The 21,473-nt window shown below is 40.0% G+C and overlaps 1 protein-coding gene across 3 annotated transcripts in view; it reads right to left on the reverse strand.

Annotated features, from left to right (window-relative positions):
* TTC8 (tetratricopeptide repeat domain 8) overlaps positions 1 to 21,270 on the reverse strand; it is a 33,362-nt gene extending 12,092 nt beyond the window's left edge. The window contains exons 1-8 of one of the 3 annotated variants that reach the window (XM_082233407.1): positions 21,083 to 21,270; positions 7,423 to 7,543; positions 6,964 to 7,027; positions 6,105 to 6,264; positions 4,983 to 5,072; positions 3,407 to 3,451; positions 1,503 to 1,588; positions 872 to 959 (exon numbers count right to left, since the gene is read on the reverse strand). In XM_082233407.1, the coding sequence (XP_082089533.1) occupies positions 872 to 959; positions 1,503 to 1,588; positions 3,407 to 3,451; positions 4,983 to 5,072; positions 6,105 to 6,264; positions 6,964 to 7,027; positions 7,423 to 7,543; positions 21,083 to 21,196 (768 nt within the window). In that variant the 5' untranslated portion in view covers positions 21,197 to 21,270. Of the gene's footprint in view, positions 1 to 871; positions 960 to 1,502; positions 1,589 to 3,406; positions 3,452 to 4,036; positions 4,177 to 4,982; positions 5,073 to 6,104; positions 6,265 to 6,963; positions 7,028 to 7,422; positions 7,544 to 21,082 lie in introns of those variants that run through there. The other 2 variants (XM_082233406.1, XM_082233408.1) reach the window with 2 other exon arrangements.
* Between the last annotated feature and the right edge of the window lie 203 nt (positions 21,271 to 21,473).

Raw genomic sequence — 21,473 nt, forward strand, 5'->3', positions numbered from 1 at the left:
TCTAAAGCAGTCTTCACTGTAAATTTCTGTCTGTTTATAGGCTATATAGCAGCTCCCAAAGGATTAATCCTAGCAATACCTGCATTAAAAAGTTTTTTAAATGTCTGCATTGTGCTTGCCTTGTTTCTTCTCAGTTCTTTAACACCCGAACCCATTTCTCTTTCAACAGCTTTCCATAATTGCTCCCCTTGATATAAACACATTCAGCGACAGGTTTACATATAAAGGAAGATTACATGGTACCTTGTTAATTCTGAAAAGCAACATATTGGGGGGAGGAGAGGAGAAAGGAGAAAGGGAGAGATGGGGGTTTCACACAGCTAGAGAAGTTTCAGTTGAAGCCACACATAACTAAGCAAGCAATTCAATTGTTCTGTCCCTTCAGTGGTGCGCACCACTACAGGTGAAAAGCCAGCTCTGCTTTTATCCACAATATTGTACATATAGCTAATTAGATATGCAGGTTTTTGCATAAATAGGGTAGGGGGATGACAATACATGTGATGGACAAGGAAATCAGTGCAAGTTTGCTACTTGCAGCACCAAGGAGTATTACAGAAACCAGAATTGCGGTAAGAGTGATGGCTTAAGAGTTATTAAGCCTAGAGAGTTATTAAAACTAACCAAACGCATGCAGCTAAAAAGAAAGGAGATCTAGAAAACTGCATTAGTAACTGGAAAACAAAGCCAAACAATTTTATTAACAAGAACAGATAAAATCCTTGACCAACCTGTAAAAAGGTTAAAATATTAATATTTTGAAAACATTCAAATTCAAGGGCCTCAGCACTGCTGTCACCGCACTTCCAGGTTACAGTTTCAAACTTTTAATCTGAAATGATTAATTTTTTCATTGTAAAGTCCAACTTACTTTTGCCAAATACAGTACTGTATCTACCATATCCTGTTGTCTCAAAGCGGATTTAAATTGTGTTTCTGCTTCACGATATAATCCTAGCCTGAGGAAAAATGCAATAAAAGGTATGACAAAACTGTAGAAACATGGCAGGGGAGAGATTACATTTTTATAAATATTCTAAATTAAAAAGCACCATCAATGTGGAAAAATATGGTGGAAATAGGGCATTGGAAATTAAAATTTTAGTCTTCTCCACCTCCCCTTGAATTGATCTTGCTAAACCCTGTCAAAAGAAGTAGATAGCCCATGGCAGGGGAACAAGAAACTCCCAGCCTGTCTTCTTCTGCTTGGATTGGACTAAATAGATGGGAAAGCTGGACAGGGATAAGGAAAGGAAAGGGTGGACCAGGCCTCTGTTATGTCCTATGGCAGGGACAGGCAATGTGGTGCCCTCTAGATGTTGCTGGGATACAACTCCAATCATCTCTCATCATTTGCCAAGCATACTGGGGCTGATGAGAGCTGGAGTCCGACAATACCCATGCTGGCTATCCCTGCCCTATGGGGATCTCTCTCTGGGACATCCACTGGGTTGAGCAGACTGGACTGAGCCCCAGGTTTAAGAACAGGTGAGATGTTTTACCTGTAATAACATTTCCCAATTTGAACTTTCCACCACCAGTCCTTGAACTGAGCGTGTTGCGTGGCATATGCTGCCAAATCTAAAGCCTTAAAAAACAAAACACTTATGAGATTTAAACACACACACACACACACACACACACACACACACTAGTAACGTGTAAAAAAGAAAAGAAAAAAGATTAAAGCAAAGAATACAACACAATAGAAAAATACTGGGTTTTGACTGTTTTTAAAATGCGCTATTAGGTGAAAACCAGAAAGGAAAGTAATAACCTTATCAGTTTTAAGGACTTGCAGAATTAACAGAGGTGTTTTATAAATGCATTAAAAAAAACCTCTCAAAGCCAAAAAATGTAATTAATAGCTAAGGTGCTGCAGCACGACTGTTCCTCATCTCAAGTATTATCTGCTTTTAATTGGATCAACACTTTCAGGGCTTGCAGATTTAATACAAAAAACCATACTAGCCTGCTTATAAAGCTGGAGACTGAGGAAGTAGAGTTTAGAGAGCTGAAAAAAGGCAGTAGCAGCCAGCTAATCATTAAATTCTTCACCATTGAACAGTATTTTGAAACACTGACTGACACACAGAGGGGAGCTTTGTCAAGCATACACAGATCTCACAACGTGCATTCTGTATGTGCAATAGCATTTCCCTAACACGCTTTTGTATCATACCCAGTTTTTCAACAATCAGCAGTTTCAAGGGGGAAATCTGGGGCTGGGGGCTCTATTAAGAAGGCAATTCTTTAAAAGATTTAAGACCCCTGGTTCTTCCCAGTCTTGGTTAAACTGACATAATTGTTGGAGAAAGGGAACTTGGAATGTTTTAATTTAAATCACATATACTCCTCCTATTCCTAAGCCATTTAGATGCAGAAAAGTTCCACTCCAGAAAAACTGTCTTAATTCGGCAATGCACATGCATCAGCTCATGTGCCCATCATTCTTTATTAGACTCTTTTCCCCTCCAGCAGTTTCCTGCAAATATACACGCAAGCTTTTTTTTCTTTCATTCATTCCTTCTGGCTGGAAAGACAGCTTGTAGCTTGGAGGGGGAAAGTGCTGGAGGAAACTAAGCCTCAAACAAGCAGTACATTTGTGTTGCTTGCATATGTGTAAAGCGCCTTGCCCAGAACGGGTTGTTACGGCGCATAGAACATACATGGACATATCAAAAATGCAAGCATTGTTTATCTCAACTAGAGGGAATTCTGTGATGATTTATATGGCTAGTATACTTCTGCTCTGAAAACAATAATTTATCAAAGTATGGATGTAACTGGTGAAAAACCTGGTACGCCACGTGATGGGAGGTGCTGAAATAAGCAACAATCTTCATACTCACGGTACTGATAGAGAAAAGCCACTAAAGAGTGAATGTATCTAGGTCCAGGAAGCTGGGTGACCTTGGGGCCAATACTGCACTCTTAGCCAAACCTACCTCACAGGGTTGTTGTGGGGATTAAATGAGGATGAGAACGGAAAATAACATAGCGCAACTGACTTGCGAGGTGGTGTGTTGTGTGATAAGCACACAGAGTGCAATGAGATTGAGGGTTTGGGGGGGAGGCTCTGTTAATTTCATTGTACACAGGTTGTACATTGACAATAAATGTATTATTTATTATTATTATTATTATTATTATTATTATTATTATTATTAATGCCACGTTGTGCTCCTTGGAAGAAAGGTGGGATATAAATGCAATAAATAAATTTAAAACAAGAGGCCTTCTTGAGTTGTGAGTTTAGTTTCTCTTTTGCCTTTCCAGAAGTTGCATCTTTGCCCCACTTAAAACTCCTGTATACCAGTTGAAGAAAATTCTACTTCTATCTCATACTCAAAAGTAACATTTCAACTGAAAAGAGCACTTTAAGTTAGAAATAAATAAGACTTACGTTCTTGACATCATTCTCATGGTGAAAAATGTATTCAAACAATGCCTGTAAGGAGAACAATTTGCAATATTCTGTTAAATTGAAGAAAAAGAACAAAAGCTATTTGCAATTAAACAAAGCAAGCACTCAAGTTGTCCGTTTAAAAGTCACAAACATCTTTTATACAAACTGTTTTATGCAATAAGGAGTTTACATTGTGAAAGCCAGCGCATGTCAGGAAAGTATTCTTAATTTTACATCTGAACCAGGGGAGTTTTTCATTATACTGGATGACAGTGAAAGATCCCTGAACACTTCTACACATGTACCTGGGGCACGGGGTGTGTATGTGACACCAACCCCCTCCCAAATTGCAAATAATGCCCCCTCCCTAGTACTCTTCCTAAATGTTCTCCAAAAATGGAGGCAAGGCCCCCTCTGACCATCCTGTAATATTGAGCACCACTTAAACGTGGAAGGCTTCTTTTCATCAGACTCATAGCGGTCAACGTTTCCCTTTTTTTAAGGGAAATCCCCTTATTCCGAATAGGATTCCTCGCAAGAAAAGGGAAAAGTTGACAGCTATGATCAGACTGCAAGAAATGTCAAAGATGGCCTCTAACCCTGGCTTCCTTCTAATATCAGCATCACCTCAGGAGGTTGTTCTCCCAGGAAAAGGGATGATTTCAAGACACACGGGATGTCTTGCTTTAGTCCTTCACTTCTCCTAGTGGTGAAAGAAATGTGATAGGGACATGAGAAAGTGTCTCCCATGAGTCTCCTCAGTGAAAACCCTCTGGGAATGGGAAAGATGTGAATACAGTGGTACCTCGGGTTAAGTACTTAATTCGTTCCAGAGGTCTGTTCTTAACCTGAAACACCACTTTAGCTAATGGGGCCTCCTGCTGCCGCACCGCCGGAGCACGATTTCTGTTCTCATCCTGAAGCAAAGTTCTTAACCCGAGGTACTATTTCTGGGTTAGCGGAGTCTGTAACCTGAAGCGTATGTAACCTGAAGCGTATGTAACCCGAGGTACCACTGTAATTAAGTACGGAATGAATTAAGTACTTAACCCGAGGTACCACTGTAATAATAATAATGATGATGATGATGATGGCTGCCACAAACCATAAATAGACACTTCTAATTTCAACGATGAAAGAATGACAGCCTGCTCATTTTTGTAACACCACACTATGGTTTAGTGATACGTCTGAAATGCCTCATTAATGTTGCTACTAGCATAAACCTAGTTAAGTCCAACTAGGGTTTCTGGTCAACCAGGATTCAAAACTAGCTCAGAACCCTGGTTTAATTACTAACATTGCTACCGATGCAACTGCTTCCCTTTGAAGGTAGAAATTTGTGCTCCATTCATGCCTGGAGAGGGCAGGCAACCCTCCAGTCTGCTTCTGACTGCTTAACCTTGTTAAATAATTGGCAATGTTATGCCTAAACAAAAAACTAATGCAGAAACAGATACCTATTTCACCAAAATCAGCAGGAAATTAGTTGCCCCTCATTCCTAAACATTTGCTTACATATGACAAGGATTTTTAAAGATATAAGAATACTACGTTTATGCAAACAACGCACCTTTGCCAACTTTGGTTTCTGAGCATAATTATTTAATTTGAGTTTAGACACGTTTATAAATGGGCCATCAGGATTTGTGAGCATAGAGGCCTGCAGGGGGAAAGATACCACAGAACTGCTTAACATGCATGTTTAAATAATCATCAGCAAAAAATACCGTCTAGCAAACCATTATCTGAAGAAACAATGCAAACTTACTACAGCAGGCAACTGAATTTGGTTGCCAAATTCTTCCCCACCCTGCCATGGATCAAATTGACATAATGTCCTCATAATGTCCTCAGGTGACTGAACTCTGACAATTGCCAAAGGCAACCACCAAACAGCAGTTACAGCAACCTCCTGTGAAGACATACTTTTGAGTACATCTTCAAAAAAGGCACTCTGGAACTCACAATCAGCTGATTTTCAGTTATAGGGCACATCTTTGAAGTCAATTGTTTGAACTTTTTCCTCTCTGTACAGAAAAGCAATTCATACTCAAAGCAATAGGAAGCACTTTGAAAACAAACTGCTCTCCTGAATTATTATTATATATTTTTAATGCTCATTTGTATTCAAAGCATTCCCTTGAATGCTTTGAATACAAATGGCTTTCGGTGAGGGAAGGATGTTCCTTTAAAAATTGGCCTTTCTTTCTTTGGCCTCCATAGAAAGCAGCTTGGGGTTTTTAGGGCTGCAGGAAGCATTTTGAATCCAAGCCACTTCCTCTATCTCCCCTCAGCTGCACCAGGGAGTGCAAGGGAACTCCCCAGGGTAGGCAGTCCCAGCTGACTGTCAGGGTTTCAGCTGAACAGCAATCTCTTCAACCACCAACAATCAGCTGATCAAATATGATGTTCAAAGGCATCATAAAAAGCAGCTCTTATATAAAGCACATACTTTTCTTACCCAAGGAAGATATGCAAATTTTCCATTACATGTGCTAATATTTTGAAAATACAGTTTTTAGATTACTATAGGAGAGATTGAAGAAAATGTAGCCAGGTAAAACACCAAGGACTAGCAAGATGAAAGTTTTCTTATTTTAATACACACATATGCACTTCAAATTTCCAAGGTCTCAAATACTGTGTGTGTTATACTTATTAATAACATGCTCAGTTCTTTCTCGTTCCTTACCGTTCCAAGCCTGACATATCGCCCTGAGGCGCTAGTCATGGGGCGGGCAGTGTGAGCTGTCCTTGGAGTCCTTATGGCCTGTTCAATTGTACCTGGCCGTCCACTCTGTGTACTGGGTCGCACAAATCCTGTAAGGGGTCTTCCTGTCTGAGTCACCGGCCTGAAATGATCCACAGATTTAAAGACACCATGTGTCTGCCTTAGCAGACATGCCACTGGTTATATCTGCAAATAACTTCTGAAGTTCGTGTTGCACTCTGTTACTGTTAGTTCTACACTTCTTTGGGGTTTATATGAAAATTAGTTCCCAGTTAAAGGAATACAATACTAACCATAACATAAAATCCCATGTGATTATTTGGAAAGACAGTTTATAACACCCTTCATACCATTTAACTACTTTGTTATTAAAGTGTTGTAGAGTACTATTTTAGGTGTGTGTGTATATACATACGTATATATGTATACACATAATTTAAATACCTCGTGTGTGCTTGTTCGCCATGCTCTGAGCATCTTCCAAATCTCACTGCTTTTGTTCACATTCCAGCACAATTATATTTTCACATGTTTGCTTACATAAGGGAAGACCGGGGTGGGCGGGAGGTGAAGGAATCATCTGATTCAATGACCAGTTTGTGGTTATGAGTCAATGAGGGCAGGAAATGCATAAACAGCAATACAGAAGCAACTGAAGAACTTAAAGTGTGAAGAACTGCTGCAGAGGGTGTAGGAATGGATAAATCAAAAATTTAAGAGACACTACTCGCTGGACAGCATTTACTAGTGAAGGGCCACAGTGAACTATATGTAGTGCATTGACACCTGGACTAATTAAATTTATCAATGAACTAAATACCTCACAGCTTGGCTAGGACCTCCACCCTGACCAGTTCCAGGGATTTTCAGTGAAGTACCAGGTCCTACAAACAAAAAGAAGTATCATTATTTAATGTAACCAATAGATCAATCTCACCTCTCTAATTCTCTTCCCATTTATTTATTTTTTTAACCCTTCTAACTACTCAATAACATGAGGCAGAAAGTTTTCCTGCAGGGCAATCCTAAACTCAACAGGGCATGACAGAGTGCTGCAGCTACTACCACAGTCAGTGAGGTTATATTCATTTTTTAAAAAAAACAACGAAAATAGCAACTACATCATATAATTGCATTAACTGAAAGTGTTCTGTTATGCCACAGTATAGTCTGTGGGAACAATACACTATTTAAGGGAATTGTTAAGTAATTTTGAAATGCCGGGAAGGGAGTCATTGTGTGGCCAAGACATTTTGAAGGAACTATAGATATAGCTTACGTGCAACTTGAGCAATAGCATTTTCGTCAAGCATCATCTCAGCGATGCCTTCCTGATCCACATCAATTTCATCCACGTAAACCATTTCTGTTAATGCTCGTATTTTTAAGCACCAAGCAGCCTAGATGATAAAGAGGGGAACCAAGGTTCAATAAGCCAAAACATCTACAAAAAGACAATGCAATATTAAATTATACAGATAATACAGATGACTGAAGCAACTCAGGAATAGGTCTGTCAGCAGATGTGAGCAAAGGAAGAATAGCAAGATAAAAGGTGGAGACTGTGGCACAGAGAACACTGCCTGGATTCTAGTCTGAGACACAAAAGTGAGAAAAAAACAGTGGATGGGGGAAGGCTGTAGTTGTCCTATGTTATTACGGTCCTATACAGCAAAGTTCAAGCTAAGATCTCTTTTCCCCATTACCAAAAAGGAACAAATCTGTCAGAGCACTATCAGAACATAGGCAAAGGGGTTTTTAAAAACAGGATTTGTGATATGGAAATGTATTTTACTATAACATACAGAGTATGAGCCAAAGTGCCCTCTAATGTCTGATATCTCTCAGAATTTGCTTTTAAAATACCAGAGGTGCTGTTGGTATGTGTATGGCATTTTCCTACAACTTTTCCTTTTAAAGGGCTCTCAGGCCACATCCTGCTTTTTGAATTTGGGCATATTTTGAGGAAGGGGGGGCTGTGCATAAGTATTTTGAGGGGGAAACTCAGTAAAAGTGAAGGTATAGATCCAGCATATGCATCTTCTGAATCAGAAGCATATCGCTTTACTTATTTTTTAATAAAATTTTTATTGGTTTTTCACAATTTATATAAACACAGACAATACACAATACAAACATACAAACACAAAAACAAACATGTATAATTTCATATCCTTTTTTTCTTAAAACTTATTTCACTGACCTCCCCATACCTCCCCTTTCTGCATTCCGATTCCTAAATTTATTTCAGCAAATCCTCCCCCTTAATTTTATCTAATTGTCTAATTATTTCCTTTTCTTTCCTTCTACTTAATCTTTACAGCTGTAATCCACTTACTTTTTATAACCATAACATTTTAGCACTCATTAATTTTACAGTATTTCTTAAGATAAATTTTAAATTTCTTCCAATCTTCTTCCGACGTCTCTTTCCCCTGGTCTCGGATTCTGCCAGTCATCTCAGCCAAAGCCATAAGCATATCGCTTTAAATGCAATTAATCCTCAGCCTTGCGGGGAGCACTTTTTGGGAAAAAACCACCCAAACCAAATAAAAGTAATCACAGAGCTGATATTCTGCTGTGTGTGTGATTGGCTCTGCTTTAGTTGTGTACCAACACAATTTTTTTTGTGCTTACTAATAACCTGAAGGAAAGTATTCCGTGCAGACCAGTCAGTTTATTGAACAAGTACCAAAAGTAGCTTCTTCCTAATGGCTGAAAAACTCTCAACTCTCTTTTTTGGGAGGGCAAGGAAGAGAGATGTGCACCATCTCTACATATTCTCCCAGTCACTTAATAAAAACCTAATGAGCTAACTGAAGTTAAGGAAAAAAGCTAAAATGGTAAAGTGGAACTGCCAATACAGACCACCATCTGTTTCTCAGGCAAAGATCTGCAATCAAAGTAAATATCAGGCTTTTTATTCACCACAGACATATGCTAAAAACGATGCAAAGCAAGCATTTCAAGTATCAAAGGAAACCTTCCAGATCACAGAAAACCCAGGGTTTTTCATAGCCAAAGAGGTTTCCTAGCGGCCGCCTGCCCATAGATGAATACAGGGATAGCTTCAAGAAACCTCCAGTTCTCTTACACAGACTACCCCACCCCCTGGAAAAAAATGTTTCATATATTAATCTCCAGGGCAAAGGCATCCATGAACAAGATGTAAAGAAAGCAATGTACTTTAAGGCAGTTTAGCAGCTGGAAGTAAAGAGAAAGTTATATAATCAGCTCAGCCATACTTTAAAAAACCTACATGCTGCAATAATCACAGTAAAATGTCTGGAAGATCCCATGTTAGAGATCGTTAGGAAAACAAGCTGAAAATAAAACTGCCAATATTGTTATGCAAACTGGTAGCATTCTGGTTGCTGCACCTAGAATCATAGAATAGAATCATAGAATCATAGAGTTGGAAGAGACCACAAGGGCCATCGAGTCCGACCCCCTGCCAAGCAGGAAACACCATCAGAGCACTCCTGACATATGGTTGTCAAGCCTCTGCTTAAAGACCTCCAAAGTAGGAGACTCCACCACACTCCTTGGCAGCAAATTCCACTGTCGAACAGCTCTTACTGTCAGGAAGTTCTTCCGAATGTTTAGGTGGAATCTTCTTTCTTGTAGTTTGGAGCCATTGCTCCGTGTCCGCTTCTCTGGAGCAGCAGAAAACAACCTTTCTCCCTCCTCTATGTGACATCCTTTTATATATTTGAACATGGCTATCATATCACCCCTTAACCTCCTCTTCTCCAGGCTAAACATGCCCAGCTCCCTTAGCCGTTCGTCATAAGGCATCGTTTCCAGGCCTTTGACCATTTTGGTTGCCCTCCTCTGGACACGCTCCAGTTTGTCAGCGTCCTTCTTGAACTGTGGTGCCCAGAACTGGACACAGTACTCCAGGTGTGGTCTGACCAGAGCAGAATACAGTGGCACTATTACTTCCCTTGATCTAGATGCTATACTCCGATTGATGCAGCCCAGAATTGCATTGGCTTTTTTAGCTGCCGCGTCACACTGTTGGCTCATGTCAAGTTTGTGGTCAACCAAGACTCCTAGATCCTTTTCACATGTACTGCTCTCAAGCCAGGTGTCACCCATCTTGTATTTGTGCCTCTCATTTTTTTTGCCCAAGTGCAATACTTTACATTTCTCCCTGTTAAAATTCATCTTGTTTGTTTTGGCCCAGTTCTCTAATTTGTCAAGGTCGTTTTGAAGTGTGATCCTGTCCTCTGGGGTGTTAGCCACCCCTCCCAGTTTGGTGTCATCTGCAAATTTGATCAGGATGCCCTTGAGTCCATCATCCAAGTCGTTGATAAAGATGTTGAATAAGACCGGGCCCAAGACAGAACCCTGTGGCACCCCACTAGTCACTCTTCTCCAGGATGAAGAGGAACCATTGATGAGCACCCTTTGGGTTCGGTCAGTCAGCCAGTTACAAATCCACTGAGTGGTAGCATAGTCAAGACCACATTTTACCAGCTTCTTTACAAGAATATCATGGGGCACCTTGTCAAATGCCTTGCTGAAATCAAGGTAGGCTACATCCACTGCATTCCCTTCATCTACCAGGCTTGTAATTCTGTCAAAAAACGAGATCAGGTTAGTCTGACATGACTTATTTTTCAGAAATCCATGCTGACTATTGGTGATCACAGCATTCCTTTCTAGGTGCTCACAGACTGTTTGCTTAATGATCTGCTCCAGAATCTTCCCTGCTATTGATGTCAGACTGACTGGGCGGTAATTATTTGGGTCCTCTCTTTTCCCCTTTTTGAAAATAGGGACAACATTTGTCCTCCTCCAGTCTGCCGGGACTTCGCCTGTTCTCCAGGAATTCTCAAAGATGACTGCCAGTGGTTCTGAGATCACATCTGCCAGTTCTTTTAATACTCTTGGATGCAGTTCATCTGGCCCTGGAGACTTGAATACATCTAAACTAGCCAAATATTCTTGTACTATCTCCTTAGTTATTCTGGGCTGTGTTTCCTTTGCTGAATCATTTGCTCCAAATTCTTCAGGTCGGGCATTGTTTTCTTTATCGGAGAAGACTGAGGCAAAGAAGGCATTGAGGAGTTCAGCCCTTTCTGTGTCCCCTGTTTGCATTTCACCATCTTCTCCTCTGAGTGACCCCACTGTTTCTTTGTTCTTCCTTTTGCTATGAACATACCCATAAAAGCCTTTTTTGTTGCTTTTAACCTCTCTAGCAAGCCTGAGTTCATTCTGCGCTTTAGCTTTTCTGACTTTGTGTCTACACGTGCTGGCTATTTGTTTGAATTCCTCTTTGGTGGTTTTCCCCCTTTTCCATTTTTTGTACACATCCTTTTTTAATCTTAATTCAGTTAAAAGTTCTTTAGATAGCCACCCTGGCTTCTTTAGGCACCTTCCATGTTTCCGTCTCATTGGTATTGCCTGACGTTGTGCTTTTACTATCTCCCTCTTAACAAACTCCCAGCCATCATGAACTCCCTTTCCTTTTAGTATTGCTGTCCATGGGATCTCACACAGCACTTCCCTAAGTTTTATGAAGTCGGCTTTCTTAAAGTCAAGAAATTGAGTCCTAGTATGCTTGGCTGCTCCTTTCCGCTGTATAGTAAACTTCAGAAGAGCATGATCACTCGCGCCTAATGATCCTTCCACTTCTACCCCACTAACCAGATCATCAACATTGGTTAGGACCAGATCTAAAATGGCTGTTCCTCTTGTTACTTCTCCCACTTTCTGGACAATGAAGTTGTCTGCAAGGCCAGTGAGGAATCTGTTTGACCTTATGCTCTTGGCTGAGTTTGACGTCCAACAAATATCCGGGTAATTGAAGTCCCCCATTACTACTATCTCCCTTCCTTTTGCATGCTTGGCCATCTGTTCCAGGAAGGCATCATCTATGTCCTCCGTTTGGCTTGGGGATCTATAGTAAACTCCCACAATGAGGTCTCTGTTATTCTTCTCTCCCTTAATTTTGACCCAAATGCTCTCACTTTGGCTTTGAGGTTCTAAATCTTGGATCTCTTCACAGGTATACACATCCCTGACATATAACGCCACTCCTCCTCCTTTCTTGTCTGGTCTGTTTCTCTGAAATAGATTGTATCCCCCCATTATTACATTCCAATCGTGGGACTTATCCCACCAGGTTTCAGTGATGCCTATTATGTCATATTTAGTTTGCTGTACCAAGAGCTCAAGCTCATCTTGTTTATTTCCCATGCTTTGCGCATTAGTGTACAGACATTGAAGTCCATTAATCATTCCCCCGTGTCTCTTATTTAAGGAGAGAGTACTCTCAAAGAGAGTACTGTAGAGCTGGCAAAATTTAGGGGGAGAAATGCTATAGATGGGGGCAGAACAGAAGGAAAATGATAGAGATGTATGGATTTATGCACAGTGTGGAGGAAGAGGTGAGAGGTTTTTCTATCTCTTTCATAATACTAGATTAGTTGAATGCTAGGTTAAGTCCCTTGAATGCTTATGGATTTCTCCTAACAATTGGCTATTGAAGAGAAGGAACAAGTAGTCAAGAGAACTTTCCATATATCTGATGCCCTATTGAAGCTATGAAGAACTCTGCTACCAAATATTTTTAGCAACTAATTAAATAAAGGATAAATTTAGGTTTTTGTTTTGAATGACATTTTTGTTGTTGAGAAAAATGGACATAATTGTGTGCCTCTTTAACAATTTATATCTTGCCTCCTGCAAAATATCTAAGGCACCCCGTGACATGAATATATCTACTCTGTCTTTTGCCATAGCAAACAAATTGAGTTGATCATTTTAGCAGCTCTGAATATGAACTCCCAGGATGCTCTGCCACCTACCTTAATGTGGCTATTCTTGAATGAAGGAATTTCAAAGGGAGGCGACAACAGGAAAATGCTAAATAACAATTTATCTTATAGATTCAACTCTTATCACCTGTGGCTTAAATTGGGATAATGGGTTTTGTATCATCTTCTATGAGCTTTATTAGCTTATCAATGTCAGAATGTTTGTGTTTTCAACAATAGTGTTTCACCATTAAGCTTTTGTCACTGTCTGTACTTTATTTCATTTCCCTCAGACCATATTGTTTACAATCCCCTCTCCCAGGTGCACACATACTAGCATGTCAGGATACCATTTATGCATCTGATGATAATGGACTCCAGTCCAGTGTGGTGTAGTGGTTAAGAGCGGTAGTCACGTAATCTGGGAAACCGGGTTCGTGTCTCCGCTCCTCCACACGCAGCTGCTGGGTGACCTTGGGCCAGTCACACTTCTGTGAAGTCTCTCAGCCCCACTCACCTCACAGAGTGTTTGTTGTGGGGGAGGAAGGGAAAGGAGAATGTTAGCCGCTTTGAGACTCCTGAAGGGGAGTGAAAGGCGGGATATCAAATCCAAACTCTTCTTCTTCTTCTTCTTCATTATGCCGTAAGTTAAAGCCGATACAGCAAAAACAACAGTCTTGATTGTAACAGGCCAGCACTCTTGCTCATTTTAGCATCCTGGACAAAGCTCTCAGTATGCCAAGTGTCCCCAAGCTTTTTGGTACTGGGTGCTCATTTAGAAATCTAATAAACTTTTATGGTGATCACAAAATACCTGTTTTACAGAAGAAAAATGGCAAGGTTCAGAATCTCCACTAACAGAAAAACGTTTATGTACAGCCTAAACCAAATGAAAAAAGGGGGAGAAACAGACAACCTTCCTAAACAAACCACCACGATAAGTTTTTAAAACTCCTCCATTTCAGGTTTTTTAACAACAACAACAACAAAAATTGGGAGGGGCAGGGAGCCTTGGTGGGCACGAAGGGAGGATCGGTGGATGCTGTAGTGCCCATGGGGACTATGTTGGTAGCCTGAGAAGTATGTCCTTCTATAGTCCTACATTTTACGTTTTACACAGGCTTATGGAAAAAGTTCGAAAGCACTCTTAAGTGCAAGTAGATAAATAGGGACCGCTTTATAGCGGGAAGGTAAACGGCGTTTCCGTGTGCTGCGCTGGTGCTGGCTCGCCAGCTGCAGCTTCGTCACGCTGGCCACATGACCCGGAAGTGTCTTCGGACGGCGCCGGCTCACAGCCTCTAGAGCGAGATGAGCACGCAACCCTAGAGTCGGACACGACTGCCCCGTACGGGCAGGGGTACCTTTACCTTTACCTTTATGGAAAAAGGCTTCTATAAGCATTAAGCTGTCAGAAGTAAGAAACTACAGACAACAATCCCCAGAGTGTAGTTTAAGTTAAACTCCTATTTTCCAGTAGCTTGGCAGGAGATGGCAGTGCCAAAACCCTCATTCACACCATCTGGCTGGGATCAATACCACACAACCAGGCCCCTTCCCATCCCATCTGCTGCTAGGATTAAGAGAACAAAATTTTAAATATTACTTATTTCAGATTTTAAGGACAATTTTATGCAATCCACAGTCTGGAAAAGATATATACAGAGCTTGGATTATGATTTGGGTTGCGTCCCACCCTCAACTCCCTTGAAATCAACACTGCAGCTAAACATGTGTGATAAAATATACATACAGATGAGAAGCCCCTGTAAGTCCCATTGAATTCCATTTATAAATAAACTATTTTATTTATTTAACAAAACCTATGTATCGCTTACTCTAAGCAGTTCACAAGGAAAAATATAAAACATTCCTTTAAAATAGTGGTGAAAATGAACATTAAAAAAGTTAAACCTAACATCTGCAAATGTAACAAATGTAAACCAAATATAAATAAAATCAGCAACTCAAAATAAACTGTACATAATAAAATTACTTGTTAAAATTGCATGCCTGGATAGGCTTACTGAAACAAGCAAAAAAGCCTTTAGCATGAGCTGAAACCAACACAACTAAGGTGCCTGTCTCATATTAATGAGCAGGGAGTACAGCCACATTAAACAATCAATTCATTTTAAGAGCAGAATGAACATTATGTGGCAGTACACGTCCACAAATCGAAGCAGTCAAGTGGATACATATGGGGTGAGACAAGCCTTCAACCAAACTAGGCCCTTAAAGAGTGAAGCCCTTGAGATTAGCAGTTCCTTGAGATTAGCAGTCTTGGGTGTACTTGATGGAGATGACTTCATATATGAAGAATCGGGCAAAGAAGGAGGAGGAGGAGGAGTTTGGATTTGATATCCCGCTTTATCACTACCGTAAGGAGTCTCAAAGAGGCTAACAATCTCCTTTCCCTTCCTCCCCCACAACACACACTCTGTGAGGTGAGTGGGGCTGAGAGACTTCAAAGAAGTGTGACTAGTCCAAGGTCACCCAGCAGCTGCATGTGGAGGAGTGGGGAAGTGAACCCGGTTCACCAGATTATGAGTCCACTGCTCTTAACCACTACACCATGCTGGATGTGCTGATGGACAGCAGGACCATGGTGAGCTGAGGAACCACAGCTACGTTCACCAGGCTGGTGTTTCTGCTCATCATCTCAAGCTCCACGGCTTTGCTAATGATTGTTGTGGCTTCTCCTCTGAGGTGAAAGGAGAACATGTCCCTTCCCACAACTCTTATTCTCGTATTCTAGAGGGGACTATGAAATCAAGCAGTATGCCTAAAGTCATCTGGAGAGTTTATACAATTTCAACTCTGGAGAGTTGAAATTATAAGGGATATCCTTATTAGCATTAGCTATTAGTTATTATACTACACTCTGATGTGAATTTAGACATTTATTTTTCATTAGCAAATACTTTGAGAAGTTTTAATCACCACTTCATCTCTTATTATTTCACCACTGATCCAGAAGGCACAGAATTTGCATCAATGATGAAACATGTATGAGGCAGCAGTAAGAAATTAATGAACATGGAACATTAAGCACTGGCAACAAAATACTATATGTATTTTATACATTATATAACTATCATACAGTTCAACAACAGTTGACAATTGCTTTTCTCTTGTCAACCAATACTATAAACTGGTGTTAGTTCCTTGCCTTCAAATTGACATATGGTACACAAAGAACAATAATCAGATTAGGCAACTAATCAGGATGATCAACCACGACAGCAGCACAGAAGCATGTTCCTGCTATAAAACAAAGAAACCCAATATACATATTTTTCCTATGGTTGATGATGAAAGGTTATTTCCAGCAGCAGAACCTGACAGACTGCAATCCTATATCCATTTGTCTGGGAGTAAGCCCCACTAAAATCAAGGGGAGTTACTTTTCAGTAGACAAGCACAAGACTGCAGTTAGTTCCTCTCTCAAATGCTTGTTTAAAGTGATGTACATTTACTTGAAGTTTCAATGACAACGTAATCCTAGGCATGTCCACTCGTAAGTAAGTCCCATTAAGTTCAATGGAGCACTCTCTGTTAAGTGTGTATAGGATCACATGTTAAATGTGTATAGGATCACATGTGTTGCACTCCCTATTAAGTGTAGGATTGCAGCTTTAATTTTTAATCTCCAATACTGATTGTTCTGGTAGCAAGTTAATGCTGCTGCTGTTTTAAACTGTACATTTTGTAGATTAGACCCATGGATGCAAACGACTACATGAAAAATTCTCCTACCCCCCAGTTTGTCTGTGTCTGTCAAATAATCACTTAACAATCAGATCTTGCGACTTACAGTACAATGCATTGCACTTAAAATGGGGCGTATGGCCTGTGAAACCAGCATGGAATCACAATAGTTATGTTTTCTGCCATGCCATTTTTAACTCAACAGTTTTAAATAAAAGGCTGTTTACAATAAAGTTTATTGTAGGTCAAGTTTATGTAGTATCAATACAATAAATAAGGTTTGTGATATATATATATATATATATATATATATATATATATGACTTAAGCTTAAGTGCTTGATAGATTAATTGATTAGACAGGCACCCTCCTTTCTGAACTTGAGGTACACGACTAAGACTCTCTTGTTCCAGTAGGAATTTTAAAGTAGTGTTTAAGTTTCACAAATTGTTATCCTTTCATTGTCCCATTTACTGTGGATTGTTTCTATGTACACCACAGAGAAATGTGAATAATTAAGCTGTATAAAAATTTCTTAAATAAATAAATATTTATTCACTATATTCCTTTCAGTGCCCTGTTGAAGACATTATTTAGACAAGCCTTCCTAGATGTTTCAAAACTCTGTAGTGTTAATTTGTTTTAGTCTATTTTACTGCGGTTTGAACCTGTTTTAAATCATGGTTGTGTTTTATTTTAGTGATTATTTTATTGTTCTATCCTTTTGCAAACTGCTTTGAGATTTTTCTACAATTAAATAGTATATATATTTTATGAAATATAAAATAAAATAAAATAAAATTCTTATGAACAAAACTATGTCATAAAGATAAACCCATGTCCCACTCTACCTTCAATGAAGCATATATATTTGATCCTGGTGCATATAAAGTAATTACTTTAAATTATGGTGATGACACTGAATTATACACCAGTACTGTACTTCCCATTGTCCTGAAGGACTAAATAACTTTTATTTGTTTGCTCTTTCAGCTTTTTCTTAAGGTGAATCCCTACATGCAGCCCAGGTTTATTTGCTATATTTTAAAATGCCAATGTATAGCATTAAACCTTTATCCTGGGCATCGTTTCAGTGCTCATTGTATTACAAATCTTGCAACAAGTCTGCAGATCTGATTCTACATGCATCATGTCATATTATATGGCTGAGAGAATGATGGGAGCACATTACAGCAGTGTCCAAGATTCTACACTGAGTTACAACTGTTCTTTGATCTCTCAAGAACACAACAACTTTCACCCAGAATACACAAGAAACCACTTCTATCCTGTTCCAATATAATTTACGAGTTGTGTCTACCTTCTTGAGGTTAAAGTTGGCTCATTAAATAGAGAAAACTAGAATGCTGAGCTTTTCTAAGTAATTTGTACCAAAACTTTAGAGCTGTTGCTTCCTAAAGATCTGCCAGATCACAATGGAAAGCATGTCAGATAGTATTTAAGTTAAGCAAATAGGCAACTGAGGCTTTTAGCATGTGGTCTTTTAGTTGCTTTAACCAAATTTTAACAGGTTTAAAATCTGTGTTTTAAATCTACCATCACCTGCCCTGAGATTAATTTATGTCTCAGTTCAGAACATCCTACAGCTCTGGTAGGACTGGAAACTATGGTTTGTTTATACTTCACTTTGGCAAAATATAGAAGCAGAAAGCTTCTAATCTCCTCCTGTGATGTGAAGGTTGGAATACACAAGGCCTAAGTTTACTGTGGCTTTTTCATGAATCTCTAAACTATGGGCTGGATCTAGACTTCCCATGAGTGTAGTTTCACTCATGTGACATTCCCACTGAAGGTCATTTTCATCCATTCCTCCCTGTAAAACTGATACAAATGATTTGGGAACCATCTGGAACAGCTGGGAGGTGGTGCTGGGGTCTGACAGGGTAATGAGAAATCAATTAAAATTGCCTCCCCTTTTCCACACAATTAAGAGTTTATGCTGGATCAGAGTTCCTTCCAGTCCTTTGGTTCATGGAAGGGCATATCTAGATCTAAACCTATAGTTGGAAGGATTGTCCGAATTAAACCATTGTGTTTGTGTCATATAAAACCAGTTCCTGGGTTCACTGCTGTCACACATAGACATAATGCAGTTAAGGTCTGGCTTGGTCCTCAGAGTTGTCCCCATCAATTTCCCTGGAACAATAACAATCAATCTTCAACTTGGGACACTGTTAAATGGGCAAGACTTGACCACTCCTGCACATGATGTGACTTTCACTGATAGATGTGGGGTGATGGATTACAATACAAAAGCCCTTCCTTAGCTGTCACAATGTCAGACATTTAGGCAATGTATTCAAAATAAATTAAAATATCCTCACTCCTCTATCTGAATCCTTCCCATCTTGTTGATACCTTTCTTCAACTGTGAGCACACTATAAACCACAACACACCAAATTATATTAGTAATGAAAATAGTGGCACTGCTGCTACCTAAATCCTGGAAGCAATGCTTATGATAATATAGCCTGAAGTGGTACTTATTGTTGTTCTCTCTTACATTCCAGATGTACCTTGTTGGCTCATGCTCAACAATAATTCTCTCTTCAAGTCTTCAAGCGCTATTGCCTAGCTAGAACATCTCCCATGGTGTATGTAGACTTTGTTCGTTGTTCTCATGGCTAACATTTTACATTTCTCTTTTGAATTCTCTCAAACTAACCTTCCAATTTAACCATGTTTAATCAGAGATGAGCCCTATTAAATTCAATGTGACTTTCTCTCATCAGTGGGGTTAGGAATGCATTTTAAATTATCATCTGATATACTTGCCAATTTTTCCAGTTTACAATGCCAGCAAATCTAATAAGTGAACAGTCTCCTTCACCCAAATAATTACTGAAAATATTCCCTCCAAAACCAGATCAAGAGTAGAGCCTTTCTGAATGCTACTGGATATTTCTTTTCAATGTAACATCATACCATAAAGTATTTAATCTTGTATTGCTTTCTTAGAAAGTTATCTGCTCATCTTACAAGAGCACCTTCTAAAGCATAATTCTCAAACATAGTTGGGAAGAAAGTACTCTATGCAGAACTATGTCAAAGGTTATCCTGTACTAAAAGTAATTATCAAAGTAGGTAGTTTGGGTGCAGTTTGTTCTAAATAAAATCTTACAAATTACTTATTTTATAGATTATAAATAGAACCAGTTTGTCTCAGGTTTTTGTGGTCTTTTCCATTCTCCAGTATTTCAAAGTTTGCTTTGTCAAAGAGGTTCAGTCTACTTATTTAAAAGATGCATGGGAAGAGGTTGACACAGTTGTTGCTAAAGAACTTGTAAATAATCATGTTAATAACTAATAGGAAATCATGAGCTTGGATGAAAAGAAAGAAGCTTCCATTTTCATGCCCTCCTTTTCTTTTACCCTATTTCAAAACTAACCACTTTTGTTATAAAGCTTCTGCCTTCTGGAAGAAGGTACAGGGTTATAAAGACTAGGACCAGCCACCTGAGAAACACTTTCTACCCAAATGCAATTCTGGTTTTAAACGCAGTATAAGGAGTCTCTATAGGAGTATACTGTATTTTAAAATGGGGTTTCAGAGTTTTTAGGGGGTTTTGAATGTCTTAGGTAGATTTTTCAATTTCATCGTTCTGTATGGGACAATGACAATAAAGATATCGTATTGTATTGTATTGTATTGTATTGTATCGTATCGCTACAAACAACCCTGCGGCACCTTCAAGATCAACAAATTTATTATGGCACAAACTTCTGTGAACTTCAACTGTTCATTATCCAGAGTTGCAGGTACATGCACAAAATGCTTGGGGTGTATGTGTGTAAAAAAGGGAGGTCAGATGGAAATAAAATGCATAAAAGTACAGAGAGGGTAATCATACACTTTTTAAAAAAAGTTTTGTGAACTGCTGCTGTTAGCTGACAAGACATTCCAGCATTAGTCAGGCAACTAAGCCATAAAATGTGTTTAAAATCCCTTGTCTAAGTTTCAGCCTATAAGTGGAACCGCATCATTCATGACACCATGGAGCAAAGAAAGCTCTTTGTATCTGGTGCCTGGAGTCTTCTTGTCAAGGTGTGCATATTGCTGACGTACACAAACAAACAAACAAGAGCAAGAAGTGCAACAGACATAGCTGTCAACCTTCCCTTTTTTTGCGGGAAATTCCCTTATTTCAGCACCGTTTCCCGCTGCTATCCCGGATTGTTAGATATCCCGTAGACTATCTCCGGGACAGGTGAGGCTGCTGATCCCTTATTTTCAAATCCGAAAGTTGACAGCTATGGCAACAGGCAGTCTCCCACTCCTATGCAAAATGCCGGCGCGTGTGCACGGTAAGGGAGGGGACCTCCAAATGCACAAAGAGCCATTTTTATCTTTTAAATCTGCCTGCCCACGGGCCCATTTTACGTCCTTTCCCCCGGGGACCCAGCACCCCACACGCCCACACCCCGGCTCTACCCGACTTGACCTGGTCGCCGGGCTCCTTCTCCAGCAGCTGGGAGCAGAGATCCGAGCAGAGCTGGAACTTCCTCCGCCTGAAGTAACTCAAGGCGTGCAGCAGCGGGTCCATTTCCAGCCCCATTGCGGGCCAAAGGCGCGGCGAGTCGACGACGAGAACAGCGCGCCTCCTTCGGCGTCGCCGCGCTCCCTTCTGCCTAGGCCCCGCGCCCCAACTTAGCTTTGCCCAGCAACGCTACAGCCAGGGTCCTCGCCGGCGTGTAGTCGGCTAAACAACTGCCTGCGCAGGAAAAACAGCAACAACAACCGAGTGGGAGCCTTAGCTCTCCTCGCTGCTCAGCCCTTCCCGCTCGCCTTGCGTGAGAAGGAGAGAGAGAAAGAGAGATGGTTGGCCTAAAAGA

This window comes from Podarcis vaucheri (genome assembly GCF_965113315.1).
Source record: "Podarcis vaucheri genome assembly, chromosome: 1".
In the NCBI taxonomy this organism is placed as follows: domain Eukaryota; kingdom Metazoa; phylum Chordata; class Lepidosauria; order Squamata; family Lacertidae; genus Podarcis; species Podarcis vaucheri.